The following is a 17,649-nucleotide window of genomic DNA, read 5'->3' on the forward strand; positions in this document are numbered from 1 at the left end:
TTTTCTTCTCTCAGGCTGTCTTTAAGATTGTAGACTCCGTCTCAAAAAAAAAAAAAAAAAGATTGTAGACCCAGCCTATAAACAAAAAAAGACTGATAAATTCATAGGATCAAGAATTCTTACTACTTACACTCTTTCTAACAACCTTAAATCCCTGATATTAGCACCCACTTGACTTTGTTTTGTATGGATAGATTGATTCTCATCCCTCTGTAGATTGTTTTAATCTCAAGCAGATGCGAGAGCGAAAAATAGTGTATTTGCCCTCCCTCCAGGCTTTTCTGGTAGCATTTTGTCTGTGAAACTAAGAGGCTGTAGCTGCTATTACCAGAGGGAAGGAGTAAGGATGAGCTTTTGAAAAAAAAAAAAAAAAAAAACCCAGGGTGGAGAGAGTGGCAGGATGTGGTTTTAAGAGAGGGGGGAGGGAGGGCGTTATTGTCTTCGAGGCGGGGGTGGGGGTAGTTCTGAAGTTCTGATAACACAGAATTCCGAGAGATCACAAGATTGTTTCAGGGTGGTAGGGTGGGGTGGGGTGGAGCTGGGGGCTTGTCGCCCTTTCAGGCTCCACCCTTTGCGGAGATCATAAATAGTCATGATCCCAGCCAGACCCAGAGATGCTGTAATGGTGAGACTTTGGATCCTTCCTGAGGACCTGGAGAAAACTTGCTGCTAAGAAGGACATTTTGAAGGTTTTGTTGGCTGAAAAAGCTGTTTCTGGAATCATACCCTAGATCTTTCTTGAAGACTTGAATTAGATTACGGCGATGGGGACACAGAAGGTAAGAATGATATAATTACTGGTTATTTTTGCTTGTTTGGGATACACTCAGAAAGGCAAATATTAATAGTAATTGCCTTGTTCTATTTTCTCCTAAGTCACCAAGCCATCTTAAGGCCTTTTCATTTCTTCTCTAGCCTGCACTGCTGCTGCTTCATCAGTTCTCTTTGAATGTCATACAGTTCTGTTCACCTTCTTATCTTAGGAAAGTCACCCGGAGAAGTCGTGTTTGCTTCTCAGGTTTATTTTAGGTAACCATTTGCCACTGAGGACGAGATGGTTGAGTGTTTAGAGGATCGGGCTGCTTGGTTGTATGGATTACAAGTGTGGGTCTCAGAGCCAGTGTGAAGACTTCTCTGGAAGCATTAGACCTTGAAAAGGTCTGTGTTTGGGGGCACAGGCCAGGGTCCAGCCATCTGTTTGTCCTATAACCTGTGGGGTTCGTGGATGCTAAGGAGAAAGAATTCCAGTTGTCCTTCCTATTAGGGTTAAAATTGTGAGTGCAGGACATACTAAAATATTGAGTGTTGTATATGCAATATTTGCAGGGAGAAAGGCTTTTTTTTTTTCTGATTGAGTTTTTGCTCTTGTTGCCCAGGCTGGAGTGCAATGGAGCGACCTCAGCTCACCACAGCCTCCGCCTCCCGGTTTCAAGCAATTCTCCTGCCTCAGCCTCCAGAGTAGCTGGGATTACAGGCATGAACCACCGCGCCCGGCTAATTTTGTATTTTTAGTAGAGACGGGGTTTCTCCATGTTGGTCAGGCTGGTCTCGACTCCCGACCTCAGGTGATCCGCCCGCCTCGGCCTCCCAAGGTGCTGAGATTACAGGCATGAGCCACCGCGCGCAGCAAGAAAGGCATTTTTTACCAAGATAAATTTAACTAAAAATAAGGGGCCAGGTGTGGTGGGTCATGCCTATAACCCCAGCATTTGGGAAACCAAGGCAGGAGGGTCACATGAGGCCTGGAGTTTGAGACTAGCCTTGGGCAATATAGTGAGATCCCATCTCTACAAAGCAGAAAGAAAGAAAATGCAGGAAAATAAGAAAGGGATGGAAAATTATGAGACTAAAGAAAAGGCTCCCAGAGTGAATGATGAGAGGAGACAGAAGAGATTTTTACTAAACGGAAAAAGATTTAACAGAGAGCATTGTACCAGCAGGGCCTTCCGGGGTACCGATGCTTAGCTGTGACTGAGACATCTGGGAGGCTGTAGGCAAGGTCACTTCTGCTGAAGCTCCCAGCCTGCTGCCTAATCTGCCCGCCCTGAAAGGAAAGGAGTTTAAGATATGAAAGGTTGAAGGGATTTTGGGTGGGATATGAAAGGCTGAAGGGATTTGGGGTGGGATATGAAAGGTTGAAGGGATTTTAGGTGGGGTGGGGCGAGGGGAATGGCATAGAAGATGGCCTCAGGTATAAAAATTGAGCTGCCCCAAGGTGGAAATGGAAAATGTCTTGCCCAGCTAAATTATTCCAGGCAAGGTGAAGATGACCAGTTTTCCCCACTAAGAAATGTCTCTTATATGTTGGGTTCATCTCTTATGTGTTGGGTTCAGAGTAAGAGTGTACTTTCTTCCCCTGCGCGGGAGTTAGGGATAGCAGAACTGTATTTAATAAACAAAGACTGAAATGGGGCCAGGATGCAGTGGGTAGATCCAGTAGGTTACATGGTCCTGAGAGATAAGAGACTCAAAGAGCCACCCAGCAGTGAAGACACAAACTACCACCCCCCCCCCCACCACCACCACCACTGGGCTTCCGTGGAGTCTGGGATATAGATGAGACTGCACTGTTTGCTTCCAAAATGATCAATTCTTAGTAATCTTACCCAAGGCTGTCTTTTTCTCTGCCCTTCCAGTTCTTGAATTGAATTCTATGCCTACATTTGCCTGATGCAAGTTTTTAAATATTTCCAAACTGACTAACCCAGTTTCTCTTAACTTCTTCCTTCCCCAATTTTCTTTCCACTTTTACCAAGTTAACTTCACATTCTTATCTCCAGATAAGTTCTTTACTATAATCTATTCCTCTGTCTTCCCCATTAATTACCTAAATCTCATTTGATGTTCTTTTCATACCACTCATAGGTCAAATTCTCCTAATACAGCTGCATAATTAATAAGAACCAGTCATCAGTCACAAGTTTTAAGGACTATTCTCTCCTCCGTCTTCCCTCCCTCCAGGTCACTCCAGCTCTGATCTTTGCCATCACAATTGCTACAATCGGCTCTTTCCAATTTGGCTACAACACTGGGGTCATCAATGCTCCTGAGAAGGTGAGTGCCAGGCCACAATAATTAGAATTTAGAATAGGGAAGTTATTCCTTTAAGTAGTTTCAAGAAATCAGAATTTAAAGCCAGGCACGGTAGAACCCGCTTGGAGTCCCAGCTACTCCGGAGGCTGAGGCCTAAAGATGACTTGAGCCCAGGAGTTAAACACCATCCTGGGCAACACAGTTAGTGAGGGTCCCTCCACAAACTAGGGGATTTTAAGACAAACTTCGTATCTATCCTGTCCAAGACTGAAGATGGAGACAATATTGGTGGGGAAAATTAGTAGGGTCATTTAATCAAAGCAGAAAGCTCACTTACTCCCTGAACCCTGGGCGGTGCTGTTCTTCCTCTCAGTCTTTCACCTCATAGTGATACACTTCCTGTATTATTCCTTAGGGGTTAGTTACAAAGAAGCTGGGTTCCCTTAGCAAAGGGCCGGGGTGGACTGTGAACATCGGTGCTGCCACCTACTGGTATTTTCAGGACAAAATTACTATTCCAGGGAGAGTTAACATAAATTCCGATATGTTATCTGCTCCTTCCATTCCCGTCTATTTATTCCCTTGATTCTCTAAGAAGGAAATGATCCCTAATATTTGTCTTTTGTTCTCATCCAACTGTAACAGTCTGTTCTTCCACCAACCCTTTTATTTTGCAGATCATAAAGGAATTTATCAATAAAACTTTGACCGACAAGGGAAATGCCCCTCCCTCTGAGGTGCTGCTCACGTCTCTCTGGTCCTTGTCTGTGGCCATATTCTCCGTCGGGGGTATGATCGGCTCCTTTTCAGTCGGACTCTTTGTCAACCGCTTTGGCAGGTATTGACTAGAAACTGGGCAAGGAAGTGGGCTCTACCAGCCACATTGAGAACAAGTGTGGAGAGTTAGGGCAGGGAGATGATGTTGCCTTTGAATAAGAACACCTTGAATTCTAATCAAGGGAAACCTAGTCCAGCTGGCCCTGAATATAACTGCCCTTGCTTGAAAACTCTACTACCCCGGATAGCTCCCACCCAGCTGTGCAAGATGAACTGTGTGAGTGATTAGCCTTTGCAGTCCAGCTAGGGATATAGGGATAGTTCAGAATTATTCCCTAGTAAACTCAACTATGGGGTTTCCAGAAACATACTTAATTTACAAGGTCCAAAGTTGATTACTCTTCTAAAAAAAAAAAAAAACTGGGGTTTCATATAAATGTTTTTATTATTTTACACAGGATTGCTAGGAATTATTTTTGTACTTCTTAGTCTATGGCAAACGTGGATAATGGCAAAAAAAAAAAAAAGTCTTATTCTATAGAAGCTTAACAGTATGTTTTAGAGGTAGAATATATTTTCAGTTATGACTAATGAAGGAACTGTTTTAATTTGCCAGTTAGGCAGGGTGTGCTGGCTCACGCCTGTAATCCTAGCACTTTGGGAAACCGAGGCAAGTGGATCACTTGAGGTCAGGAGTTCTAGACCAGCCTGGCCAACATGGCGAAACCCTGTCTCTACTAAAAATACAAAAATTAGCCGGGCGTAGTGACAGGCACCTATAATCCCAGCTACTCTGGAGACTGAGGCAGGAAAATCACTTGAACCTGTGGTAGGGGTGCAGAGGTTGCAGTAAGCTGAGATCTGGCCACTTCACACCAGCCTGGGTGAAAGAGCGAAACTCTGTCTCAAAAAAAAAAAAAAAAAAAAAAAAAAGCCGGCGCCGTGGCTCACGCCTGTAATCCCAGCACTTTGGGAGGCTGAGGCTGGCAGATCACAAGGTCAGGGGATCGAGACCATCCTGGCTAACACAGTGAAACCCCGTCCCTACTAAAAATACAAAAAATTAGCCGGGTGTGGTGGTGTGCGCCTGTAATCCCAGCTGCTTGGAAGCTGAGTCAGGAGAATCTCTTGAGCCTGGGAGGCCCATGTTGCAGTGAGCCGAGATCCCGCCACTGCACTCCAGCCTGGGCGACAGACCAAGACTCCATCTCAAAAAAAAAAAAAAAATTACCAATTAGATATTCTAGAAATGCAATTGGAATTCACATTTAAAAATCAATAAGGCAACCTGTTTTACTTGATTATGTTCTTTTTTTTTTTTTAACCCTCCAAGAAAGAGGGTCTTGCTCTGTCACCTGGGCTGGAGTGTAATGGGCCAATCAATCATAGCTCACTACAGCCTCGACCTCCCACTTCAGCTCCCTGAGTGCCTGGGACTACAGGCGGGCACCATCACACCTGGTTCCCAACTAGAAATGTTCTGATAATAGAAAGCGAACAACAAAAGTTAGATCAAAAAAAAGAGATATGAGCCTGGAGAAGAGCAGAATAATGAGGACAGAAGAGAAGTTAGGAGGCTCTCACTTTGCTAATTCCACTTTGTCTTTGATTAACCTTACAGGCGCAATTCAATGCTGATTGTCAACCTGTTGGCTGTCACTGGTGGCTGCTTTATGGGACTGTGTAAAGTAGCTAAGTCGGTTGAAATGCTGATCCTGGGCCGCTTGGTTATTGGCCTCTTCTGCGGACTCTGCACAGGTTTTGTGCCCATGTACATTGGAGAGATCTCGCCTACTGCCCTGCGGGGTGCCTTTGGCACTCTCAACCAGCTGGGCATCGTTGTTGGAATTCTGGTGGCCCAGGTACTCTAGAACTTCTCATACTTAGTGAGTGTTAGTTTCATGGGTCATTAAAAAAGTTATCATAGGTAAAGCACTGAAGAATATCCGGCACATTTTCAATTACATATGGAAGTTTTAGATATTGTTACTATAACTCATAGATAGTAGCTGAAGAAGCAGGCTGAGGCCGTGCGCTGTGGCTCACGCCTGTAATCACAGCACTTTGGGAGGCCGAGGTGGGCGGATCACGAGGTCAGCAGATAAAGACCAGCCTGGCTAACATGGTGAAACCCCATCTCTACTAAAAATATAAAAAATTAGCCGGGCGTGGTGGCGGGCACCTGTAGTCCCAGCTACTCGGGAGGTTGAGGCCGGAGAATGGCGTGAACCCGGGAGGCGGAGTTTGCAGTGAGCCGAGATTGTGCCACTGCTCTTCCAGCCTGGGTGACAGAGCGAGACTCCGACTCAAAAAAAAAAAGCAGGCTGAGTAGAGAAAGGAAAAGAAACACAATTTGTTTATTTTTTCACATGGTAAAATATGATTTTCTGAACTTTTTGTGTTTTAATGAACTTGTGGCCTGTGAAGTATGGGGTTTATAGCATTATCTTTGTGTGGTTTCTAGATCTTTGGTCTGGAATTCATCCTTGGGTCTGAAGAGCTATGGCCACTGCTACTGGGCTTTACCATCCTTCCTGCTATCCTACAAAGTGCAGCCCTTCCATTTTGCCCTGAAAGTCCCAGATTTTTGCTCATTAACAGAAAAGAAGAGGAGAATGCTAAGCGGAGTGAGTATCCTTCACACCTTACTACATGAATTATATGGTTGTGGTTTGTTTTAGGGATGAGGGGACTGGACCTATTTTCTGTTATGCTCTTTCCCTGCCCTTCGGAATTCAAGTGAGGAGGGTTCTGATTACTCCTGAGTAAGATTTTCAGCCCCTAAAGAATGAGGTGAAAAGGCAGGTTTAGGAATGGATGCTATCAGGCTGGGCGTGATGGCTTATGCCTGTAATCCAGCACTTTAAGAGGCCGAGGCGGGTCACCTGAGGTCAGGAGTTCAAGGCCTGCCTGAACAACATGGAGAAACCCCGTCTCTACTAAAAATACAAAATTAGCTGGGCATGGTGGCGCATGCCTGTAATCCCAGCTACTTGGGAGGCTGAGGCAGGAGAATCGCATGAACCCGGGAGGTGGAGGTTGCAGGGAGCCGAGATCATGCCATTGCACTCCAGCCTGGGCAACAAGAGTGAAACTCCGTCTCAAAAAAAAAAAAAAGAAATGGATGCTATCGATCACCTCATCTCGTGCGGCCCTTTCCTGGCTGCCTTACAGGAAGAATGAATTTGGGGCAGCACATTGTCTTTATCCTTTCCTCTTTCTTCTTTTCACCAGTCCTCCAGCGGTTGTGGGGCACCCAGGATGTATCCCAAGACATCCAGGAGATGAAAGATGAGAGCGCAAGGATGTCACAAGAAAAGCAAGTCACCCTGCTGGAGCTCTTTAGAGTGTCCAGCTACCGACAGCCCCTCATCATTTCCATCGTGCTGCAGCTCTCTCAGCAGCTCTCTGGGATCAATGCTGTGAGTATGATACTTTAGGGTCAAACGTGTCTTACAGTATTTCACTTAAAATGCCGGGCATGGTGGCGGTGTGCCTCTGTAGTCCCAGCTACTCAGGAGACTGAGGTAAGAGGATCACTTGAGCTCAGGAGTTTCAGGCTGCAGTGAGCTATAATTATGCCACTGCATTCCAGCCTGGGTGACAGAGTGAGACTCTGTCTCTGAAATTTAAAAAAAGGGGAAAAAAAAAGACCCTGGAAGGACACTGGCAACTTCAGAGTGAACTGACTTTACCAGTCTGTTTTTACAACTAGAATAGCGAGCATGGTAATTTAAAGAGGGCATGATAGTTTAAAGAGGGCGGCACAGTGGAAGCTAGCATGTGGCAGATAGCCCTTGTATTCCATGCAAATATCAGCTTCCTGCATTTGACTGTGGATTGTAGGAAGAGAGTATTCCTGTGCCTTCTAGTCAACTTCTAGTCTAGCATTTTGATGCTCGAAATAGTAAGTTGGTTCTTGGCCTTTTCTCCTACCTAGCACGCCAGGATATTTGTATTTGAAGTGGCAGTGCTTCTTATGGGGGGTTAGAGGCTGTTCTGTCAAAATCTATGAGGAGCCAGGTGTGGTGGCTGCTCATGCCTGTAGTCCCAGCTACTACTTGGGAGGCTGAGGTGGGAATATCACTTAAGCCCAGGAGTTAAGCCTGGCAATATAGTATGACCCTGTCTTTAAAAAAAAAAAAAAAAACTTGGGAGAAAATACACAGTAGTTAGAAAAAGCCTCCTAGGTGATTTTGATGAATCCCAGTCTGAAATTTCCTCATTTGGAAATGATAATATAGGCCACACGTATTACTGGACAAAATGTGCTCCTGAGACTTTCCAGAGCAGCAGAGCTGGGGACTAGGCAGGTGAGGCAGCTACGTGCAAGTGTAGCCCTGAGAATGAGCACCTCTTTAAAGAATGTACTTTGCGTTAGTTCTGTGCCTGTTTAAAAAAAGAAAAAAGAAAGAAAGAATAAAAGAATGCACCTGAGGCAACTCCCTAGCTGCCTCACCACAGTCTGGGCCCTGCAAAACACGATCAGGAAAAGATCACCTGTGAGAAATGACAAGTCATCTGTGAGCGCTCTGAGGGACACTCCTGCCACTTCAGAGTATGGTGTGTACATTTTTTTTTTTGAAACAGAGTCTCACTTGGCACCCAGGCTGGAGTACAGTGGCGTGATCTCGGCTCACTGCAACCTCCACCTCCCAGGTTCAAGCGATTCTCCTGCCTCAGCCTCCTGAGTAGCTAGGACTACAGGCATGTGCCACCATGCCCGGCTAATTTTTGTATTTTTAGTAGAGAACAGGTTTCACGATGTTGGCCAGGATGGTCTCTTGACCTAGTGATCCGCCCGCCACAGTCTTCCTAAGTGCTGGGATTATAGGCGTGAGCCACTGTGCCTGGCCCATTCTTTTTTGAGGTGAACTCTTGCTCTGTCACCCAGGCTGGGGTGCTGTGGCGCAATCTCAGCTCACCACAACCTCCATCTCCTGGGTTCAAGTGATTCTCCTGCCTCAGACTCCCGAGATTACAGGTGGGATTACAGCCCAGATTACATGCGCGCACCACCATATCTTGCTAATTTTTTCGTATTTTTGGTAGAGAATAGAGGGATATCACCATGTTGGCCAGGCTGGTCTCAAACTCCTGACCTCAGGTGATCCACCTACCTCATCTCTCTCTCCTAAAGTGCCGGCCTTACAGGTGTGACCCACCTCACCCGGAATGTACATTAATTATTGTTGGACTAAGCTGGCTCCCACTTTAGTCAATGAGTAGATTTTTGCACCAGGTATAATCTCACCCAAAGCTGGCTGCACCAGAATTATGGGGGTTGGGATTCCTGAGTCAGCTGAATTTGAGAATCTCTGTGTAAGAGACCTGAAAATTGTCACTTTTCCAACCTACTTTTGCACAAATGATGATTTCTAATTTCCCTTCCCTTATGGGCAAATGGGTAAGAGGTTGCATTGTATCATGTTTACCTAGCAGAGTAAACTATTTAGGTGAGATGATGTAGGGGTTAGCTTACCTTGCTTGGTGACACTAAATAGCAAAGTCATTTTACTATAAGAAGTTTTATTGAGATGTGTACATGTACATTAGGTTTTTGACGTGTAGACATTATGTTAAGGAAGAGAATTGGCATACCTATTGATTGCTTGTTTAAACTGCTCAAGTAATTACTTTTGCACCAGCCTAATACCTTTCCCTACAAGCTTGACGTCATCATATAATATGCTGAGATTTTTTAACAGTCTTAATTAGCCCTAGAGCAGCAGGTTTTTCAATGACTCTACAAATCTGTTTCAAAAAACAATTATCTTATTTTAGAAAATATGAATATACATAGTTTACATCTTATATACTAGGGATTTAAAGAGTTGTTTCTTGAGAAGGTAAATCCCAATGTAGAGGTCCATATTCATCAAAAAGACTAATAAATATTGCTCTGGAGGCAAATACTCTGGGTGAAATAAACTGAAGTGAACCTCGGTAACCTAGATAATGTTCCCTTGTTAACTTGAGGTCTGAGTCCGGTATTTTAATATCTCTTAACTATGGTAGTTATAGCAACTTTAGATTTTAGCCCAGTGCCCAGCAAACAACATAATAATGTATTTAATACATATTAAATTACGATAATAGCTGGTATTATTTCATAAAACACTTCAAAAGGGCCTAGGCCTAGGAAATACAGCCCAACCTCTGCTTATTCAATGAGCAGGATAAGGTTATTCAACTAGTTCACTATGAAATTGAGACACGGATGTGCCTATCAATGTTTCGAGGGTTTGGGGAAGAGCCAATTAAAAAAGCATTTAGCTGGGCGTGATGGCACATGCCTATAATCCCAGCAACTTGGGAGGCTGAGAGGCAGGAGGATCACTTGAGACCAAGAGTTTAGGAGCAGCCTGGGCAACACAGTGAGCTGCTGTCTCAACTTACAAAAAAGAAACGAGGCCAGGCGCGGTGGCTCAAGCTTGTAATCCCAGCACTTTGGGAGGCCAAGGCGGGCGGATCACGAGGTCAGGAGATCGAGACCACGGTGAAACCCTGTCTCTACTAAAAATACAAAAAAAAAAAATTAGCCGGGCTTGGTGGCGGGTGCCTGTAGTCCCAGCTACTCCGGAGGCTGAGGCAGGAGAATGGCATGAACCTGGGAGGCGGAGCTTGCAGTGAGCCGAGATTGCGCCACTGCACTCCAGCCTGGGCGACAGAGCGACACTCCCTCTCAAAAAAAAGAGAAAGGAGATAAGATACAGAAGATAATTCATTTGCAGAAGGGACATTAGTTTTGAACAAAAACCCTAGAAAAAGGACTTCTTACCCACTGGGACTTTTAAGTTTATTTTTGAGGGTTCTGTAACTGGTGTGCAGAATTGTATCAAAGTTGCATGTTTTCTTTTCTCCTAGGTGTTCTATTACTCAACAGGAATCTTCAAGGATGCAGGTGTTCAAGAGCCCATCTATGCCACCATCGGCGCGGGTGTGGTTAATACTATCTTCACTGTAGTTTCTGTAAGTTGGATGGTTTGGTAATTTTGGGGGGGAGAAAAGAATCCTTGCTAGGCCGGGCGCGGTGGCTCAAGCCTGTAATCCCAGCACTTTGGGAGGCCGAGGCGGGCGGATCACGAGGTCAGGAGATCGAGACCATCCTGGCTAACACAGTGAAACCCTGTCTCTACTAAAAATACAAAAAATTAGCCGGGTGTGTTGGCGGGCGCCTGTAGTCCCAGCTACTCGGGAGGCTGAGGCAGGAGAATGGCGTGAACCCGGGAGGCGGAGCTTGCAGTGAGCCGAGATCGCGCCACTGCACTCCAGCCTGGGGCACAGAGCAAGACTCCGTCTCAAAAAAAAAAAAAAAAAAAAAAAAAAAAGAATCCTTGCTACAGATGTTCAGAGATGGATTGCATGACCCTACCATCATTTAGTTACCTTTTTGTTGTTTAATTTTCCTTTGGGAAAAAGAGATACATTTAATGTTGGATGTAGTCTTCACTCTTCAAGCAAATATGGGATGGATGGGAAAGGAGGGAGTATAGAAGGAACTATATAGTATGCTTTGAACTTGGAATTGGAGGGAGAGGTGTTTGGAAAAACTCTTAAGCTCTGTTATTCCACTGTTTTTACACTAAAACAACAATAATCAACAGAAGATATCTGTGATCCCCAGAATATGTGAGCATTTTTCCCCATGAGGTGGGCAATCAGTTCTGTAGTGGATACCATCTAGGTGTCCTGTGATTTAATTCTGACACTTGTCTACCTGGAGATAGCATCAGATATCACAGGTTGGTGGCCCAGTTCCCAAGACTGCCCCCCACTCCTGATGCCAATCACAAGCTCCAGGTTGTTTACCTGTGCTTCTGACCCACCAGCTGGAGAACCCACGACACCCTCTTTGGGTTTGATTAATTTGCTACAGTGGCTCACAGAACTCAGGAAAATTGTTTCCTAGTTTGATTTACAGGATATTTTAAAGCACAGAAATAAACACCCAGTTGAAGAGATTCACGGGGCGAGGTCTGGAGGGATCTTGAGCATGGGAGCTTCTGTCTCCGTGGAGCTGGGGTGCACTCCTAGCACATAGATGATTTGTTGCTGACCTTCCTGTCAGCTTCCACAGGTTCAGATATCTGGAAGCTCCCCACACCCTGCCTTTTGGCCCTTTTATGCAGACTTAATTGGTTCTCCATGATCGAAGCATGGGCAACTGTTCTGAAATGTGATTGGACAAAAAGGGAATGATCTGAACCCAGCTGGGCCTGTTTGGATTATTTTGGCCTCTCTGTAGCATTTCTTCCTCTAGGGTGTGGGGCAGGACCCTCTCTGAAATGAGGGTTTTATGACCCACAGTCAGATTAGCGTCCTGCCAAGTGGGAGGGCAGGAGAAAGTCAGAGAAAAATTCTGTTTTCTGAGGCCTGCTTCTGAGGCCTAAAGCATCCCAACATTATGATAAAAGACTCTACCAAGGGCTATGGGGATTTTGAGCCAGGACCTGTGAATGGAACACAATATGTATGTATATAAAATCGTAAATCACAGGAGGTGTATCCATAACAAGTGTCCTGCTGTTGGTAGGGCACATTTCAAGTAGCTCAGACACTGTTTTCATGGAAAGGAAAACTGAAGTTTCATGTCATATTCTTCTTCTTCTAGCTATTTCTGGTGGAAAGGGCAGGAAGAAGGACTCTGCATATGATAGGCCTTGGAGGGATGGCTTTTTGTTCTACACTCATGACTGTTTCTTTGTTATTAAAGGTGAGTGCTCTTTGAGTGAGGAAAAGCGAGGGAGGGGGAAAGGAAGAGAGGTTACAGTTGACTTCTGTGACACAAGGGGTGGGTTGTTAAGGTTGCAGTTTGTCAATAAAGTCAGAAGAGAGAAGCAGGATGCCCAGAGTTTAAGAAACATGGGTCATCAGAGAACTGGAGGTAAACTGTTAGAATCCTTACATTATAGAACATTATTGTAGCTTATAAAATCCATTATCTAATTTAATTCTTAAAATAATATCAAGGTAATCACACTTAATAGTGTGATTGACCTCAAATAATCCACCTGCCTTGGTGTGAGCCACAGCGCCCGGCCAAAAAAAATTTTTTTTTAATTAGGCAGGTGTGGTGGCACATGCTTCAAGTCCAAACGATTTGAGAGGCTGAGGTGGGAGGATTGATTAAGCCTAGGAGATGGATGACGCAGTGAGCTATTGTAGCGCCACTACACTCCAGCATGGGCAACAGAGTAAGACCCTGTCTCAAAAAGTAAAAATAAAAATAAATCCAAGCCTTTTGATTCCACAGCCACTCTTTGTATTGTACGTCAGGGACAGGAGGAGCTTGCCGTTAATTGCCTCTGGGAACCTAGATACTAGGTTACACTGTCTTTAAATTTAATTTTCTCTGTTCCTTCCTCTTACAGGATAACTATAATGGGATGAGCTTTGTCTGTATTGGGGCTATCTTGGTCTTTGTGGCCTTTTTTGAAATTGGACCAGGCCCCATTCCCTGGTTTATTGTGGCCGAACTCTTCAGCCAGGGCCCCCGCCCAGCTGCGATGGCAGTGGCCGGCTGCTCCAACTGGACCTCCAACTTCCTAGTCGGATTGCTCTTCCCCTCCGCGGCTGTAAGTAAACTCACCTTACCTTAAAACCAGCCTATGTAAGCTGACATGTTGAAGATACTCCTTAATAATACAGTAGTCTAGGCCTGGCATGGTGGCTTGCGCCTGTAATCCTAGCACTGTGGGAGGCTGAGGCAGGTGGATCACCTGAGGTCAGGAGTTCGAGACCAGCCTTGCCAACATGGTGAAATTCAAAAATTAGCTGGGCATGGTGGCACATGCCTGTAATTCCAGCTACTTGGGAGACCGAGGAAGGAGAATTGCTTAAACCTGGGAGGTGGAGGTTGCAGCGAGCCGAGATCACGCTACTGCACTCTAGCCTGCTCGATGGAAGCAAGACTCCATCCCTAAATAAATAAAAAAATACAGTAGTCCCTCCTCATCTTCAGTTTAAGTTAGCTGTAGTCTGAAAATATTAAATGGAAAATTGCAGAAATAAACAATTCATAAAGTTTAAATTGCGGCAGGACAGAGTGGCTCAAGCCTGTAATTCCAGCACTTTGAGAGGCCAAAGGAGGTGGATAACTTGAGGTCAGGAGTTGGGGACCAGCGAGACTATCATGGTGAAACCCTGTTTCTACAATAAATACAAAAATTAGGCCAGGCGTCGTGGCTCACGACTGTAATCCCAGTGAGCGAGATCATGCCATTGCACTCCAGTCTGGGCAACGAGAAACTCTGTCTCCAAAAAAAAAAAAAAAAAGTTATCCAGGCGTGGTAGCACACACCTGTAGTCCTAGCTAGTCAGGAGACTGAGGCAAGAGAATCACTTGAACCCAGGAGGTGGAGTTCACGGTGAGCTGCGATGACGCTTCTGCTCTCCAGCCTGGGTGACAGAGCGAGATTCCGTCTCAAAAAAAAAAAAATTCATAAATAGAGATGGAGTTGCCCAGGCTAGTCTCAAACTGCTGGGTTCCAGTGATCTTCCCACCTTGACCTCCCAAAGTGCTGGGATTACAGGTGTGAGCCACTGTACTCAGCCCAGAAACACAGATTTTAAAAATAATACTCAATAGTCCAAAAATACTCAGTAGACATTTGGAAGCATCTAACTGTAATGAAAAGGAATGACAGAAAGAAAACTAGAGAGAACTACAGTAAGTTAGCAATGGAATCATAAGTGAATCTCTGAAGAAACCTGTTTTCATTAAATATGGAAGGGTTATAGCTTGAAGCCTATTGGAAATATGTGAAGGAAATTGAGTTTGTCAATGACCAGATTTTTATAACAACCTTCCTTTTTTCTGTCCTTTCACTAGCACTATTTAGGAGCCTACGTTTTTATTATCTTCACCGGCTTCCTCATTACCTTCTTGGCCTTTACCTTCTTCAAAGTCCCTGAGACCCGTGGCAGGACCTTTGAGGATATCACACGGGCCTTTGAAGGGCAGGCACACGGTGCGAATAGATCTGGGAAGGACGGCGTCATGGAGATGAACAGCATCGAGCCTGCTAAGGAGACCACCACCAATGTCTAAGTCATGCCTCCTTCCACCTCCCTCCCAGCATGGGAAAGCCACCTCTCCCTGAACAAGGGAGAGACCTCATCAGGATGAACCCAGGACTGCTTCTGAATGCTGCTACTTGATTCCTTTCTCATCCCACGCACTCCATGAGCACCCAAGGCTGGGGTTTGTTGGATTTTCAATGGCTTTTTAAATATTTTATTTCCTGGACATTCTCTTCTGCTTAGGAGAGACCAAGTGAACCTGCCTTCATTTCAGGAGGGATTGGCCGCTTGGCATATGACAACTTTGCCAGCTTTTCCTCCCTTGGATTCTAATATTGCCACACTAGGGGATACAGGAGAGGAAAAGAAAGGTGCAGTTCCCCCAACCTCAGACTTACCAGGAAGCAGATACATACGAGTGTGGAAGGCAGAGGGGGTTTATGTAAGAGCACCTTCCTCACTTCCATACAGCTCTACACGGCAAATTAACTTGAGTTTTATTTATTTTATCCTCTGGTTTAATTACATAAATATTTATTTTTTAAGTGTAATTTTGCCAAATAATAAAAACAGAAGGAAATTGAGATTAGAGGGAGGTGTTTAAAGAGAGGTTATAGAGCAGAAGATTTGATGCTGGAGAGGTTAAGGTGCAATAAGAATGTAGGGAGAAATGTTCATTATTGGAGGGTAAATGATATGGTGCCTGAGGTCTGTACGTTACCTCTTGACAATTTTTGTCCTTCAGATGGAAAATCTTTTAAGTTCAATTTCTCATTAAAGTCATATACCTATATAATAAAGCTACTGATTTCCTTTGGAACCTTTTTCTTTAAGATAATAGTTTACATGTAGTAGTACTTGAAATCTAGGATTATTAACTAATATGGGCATTCTAGTTAATGGCAGTTGATGGGTTCTAATTTTGGATGGAGTCGAGGGAAGGGAAAGTGAATTCTAGAAAGCCTGTTCCCCTCACTGGACGAAATAACTCCTTCTTGTAGTAGTCTCATTACTTTTGAAGTAATCCCACCACCTATCTCGTGGGAGAGCCATCCAAACGAGAAACCTAAAATAATTGGTTCTTGGTAGAGATTCATTATTTCTCCACTTTGTTCTTTAGGAGATTTTAGGTGTTGATTTTCTGTTTTATTTTAACTCATACCTTTAAAGGAATTCCCCAAAGAATGTTTATAGCAAACTTGGAATTTGTAACCTCAGCTCTGGGAGAGGATTCTTTTCTGAGCAATTATTATTTAAAGTGTGTTGTTGCTTTAGGCTCACGGCACGCTTGCGTATGTCTGTTACCATGTCACTGTGGTCCTGTGCCGAGTGCCCTCAGGGGACTTGAATCTTTCCAATAAACCACGTTTAGATAGTATGAGTCAATGTGCAGTGTAGCCCACACTTGAGAGGATGAATGTATATGCACTGTCACTTTGCTCTGGGTGGAAGGACGTTATTGTTGACTTATTTTCTCTGTGTTTGTTCCTACAGCCCCTTTTTCATGTGTTGCTCAATCTCCCTTTCCCTTCTTGGTGCTTACACATCTCAGACCCGTTAGCCAAACCCTTGCCAATGACAGTATTTTTGTTCTCAGTTCTCACTATTCCCTCTGGTCGTGGAGCCTTTGAATAAATATGCACATAGCTGAGGCCGGGTGCGGTGGCTCACGCCTGTAAGCCCAGCACTTTGGGAGGCCTAGGCGGGCGGTCAGGGGTTTGAGACCAGTCTGGCCAACATAGTGAAACCCTGTCTCTACTAAAAATGCAAAAATTAGCCGGGCGTGGTGGCAGGCATCTGTAATCCCAGCTACTTGGGAAGCTGAGGCAGGAGAATCACGTGAACCCAGGACGCAGGGGTTGCAGTGAGCCGAGATCGCATCATTGCACCCTAGCCTGGGCCACAGGGCGAGACTCCGTCTCAAAAAAAAAAAAAATGCACATAGCTATGGAGTGGGCTTTAGCTTGAAAAGGTGACCTTGCAGCTTCACGCCAACTTCTGGCTCCTCAAACAGTAGGTTGGCAGTGAGGCAGGGTTCCATTTCTCACTGAGAGGATTGTGAATATTTCCATATGGATTTTCTATTATTGTTACTCTGATTCTTTGTTTTAAAATAAAAATTCTGAATGTACACGACATTATGGGCTTATTTACTTTTTGTCCTTCCTATAACCACAAAATCAGCTTTAAATCCTGACTTGGCTACTCAGTGCCTGTTGTGACTTTGAGACTTGTATGAGACCCTCATACTCATATGGGACTCTTTTAGAGTTTCATATATAAGAGAATAGCAATATGTGTTTATTATGTAGATTAAATGAAAAAGCTTTAGTGGCCGGGCACAGTGGCTCACACCTGTAATCCCAGCACTTTGGGAGGCCAAGGCGGGTAGATCACCTGAGGGCAGAAGTTCAAGACCAGCGTGACCAACAGGGAGAAACTCCGTCTCTACTAAAAATACAAAAATTAGCTGGGCATGATGGCTCATTCCTGTAATCCCAGCTACTCGAAGGCCGAGGCAGGAGAATTGCTTGAACCTGGGAGGCGGAGGTTGTGGTGAGCAGAGTTCGCGCCATTGTACTCCACCCTGGGCAACAAGAGCGAAACTCCGTCTCAAAAAAAAAAAAAAAGCTTTCATGTGTTACTTTTCATACTCGATAAACTATTATTATTTTTATTTATTTATTTATTTTTTTTTGAGACGGAGTCTCGCTCTGTTGCCCAGGCTGGAGTGCAGTGGCGCAATCTCGGCCCACCGCAAGCTCCGCCTCCCGGGTTCACGCCATTAGCCCCGAGTAGCTGGGACTACAGGTG

At 44.7% G+C, this 17,649-nt stretch overlaps 1 protein-coding gene across 1 annotated transcript; it reads left to right on the top strand.

The window, feature by feature from the left end:
• Positions 1-461: 461 nt before the first annotated feature.
• Positions 462-16,971, top strand: LOC100593144 (solute carrier family 2, facilitated glucose transporter member 3). Its single transcript, XM_030804562.1, has 10 exons — positions 462-779; positions 2,962-3,054; positions 3,711-3,871; positions 5,432-5,672; positions 6,275-6,437; positions 7,045-7,232; positions 10,678-10,782; positions 12,425-12,526; positions 13,185-13,388; positions 14,645-16,971. The coding sequence occupies exons 1-10, from the start codon at positions 765-767 to the stop codon at positions 14,861-14,863; spliced, it is 1,491 nt and encodes a 496-aa protein (XP_030660422.1). The 5' UTR covers positions 462-764; the 3' UTR covers positions 14,864-16,971.
• Positions 16,972-17,649: the final 678 nt, after the last annotated feature.

Source organism: Nomascus leucogenys, chromosome 23 (genome assembly GCF_006542625.1).
Source record: "Nomascus leucogenys isolate Asia chromosome 23, Asia_NLE_v1, whole genome shotgun sequence".
Classification (NCBI taxonomy): Eukaryota; Metazoa; Chordata; class Mammalia; order Primates; family Hylobatidae; genus Nomascus; species Nomascus leucogenys.

What these genes read in the sequence shown, in the direction of transcription:
- LOC100593144 (XM_030804562.1), top strand. An exon ending in CTGTTTCTTTGTTATTAAAG is followed by an intron (nt 12,527 to 13,184) that starts GTGAGTGCTCTT and finishes TTCCTCTTACAG; the next exon opens with GATAACTATAATGGGATGAG. An exon ending in TGCTCTTCCCCTCCGCGGCT is followed by an intron (nt 13,389 to 14,644) that starts GTAAGTAAACTC and finishes TCCTTTCACTAG; the next exon opens with CACTATTTAGGAGCCTACGT.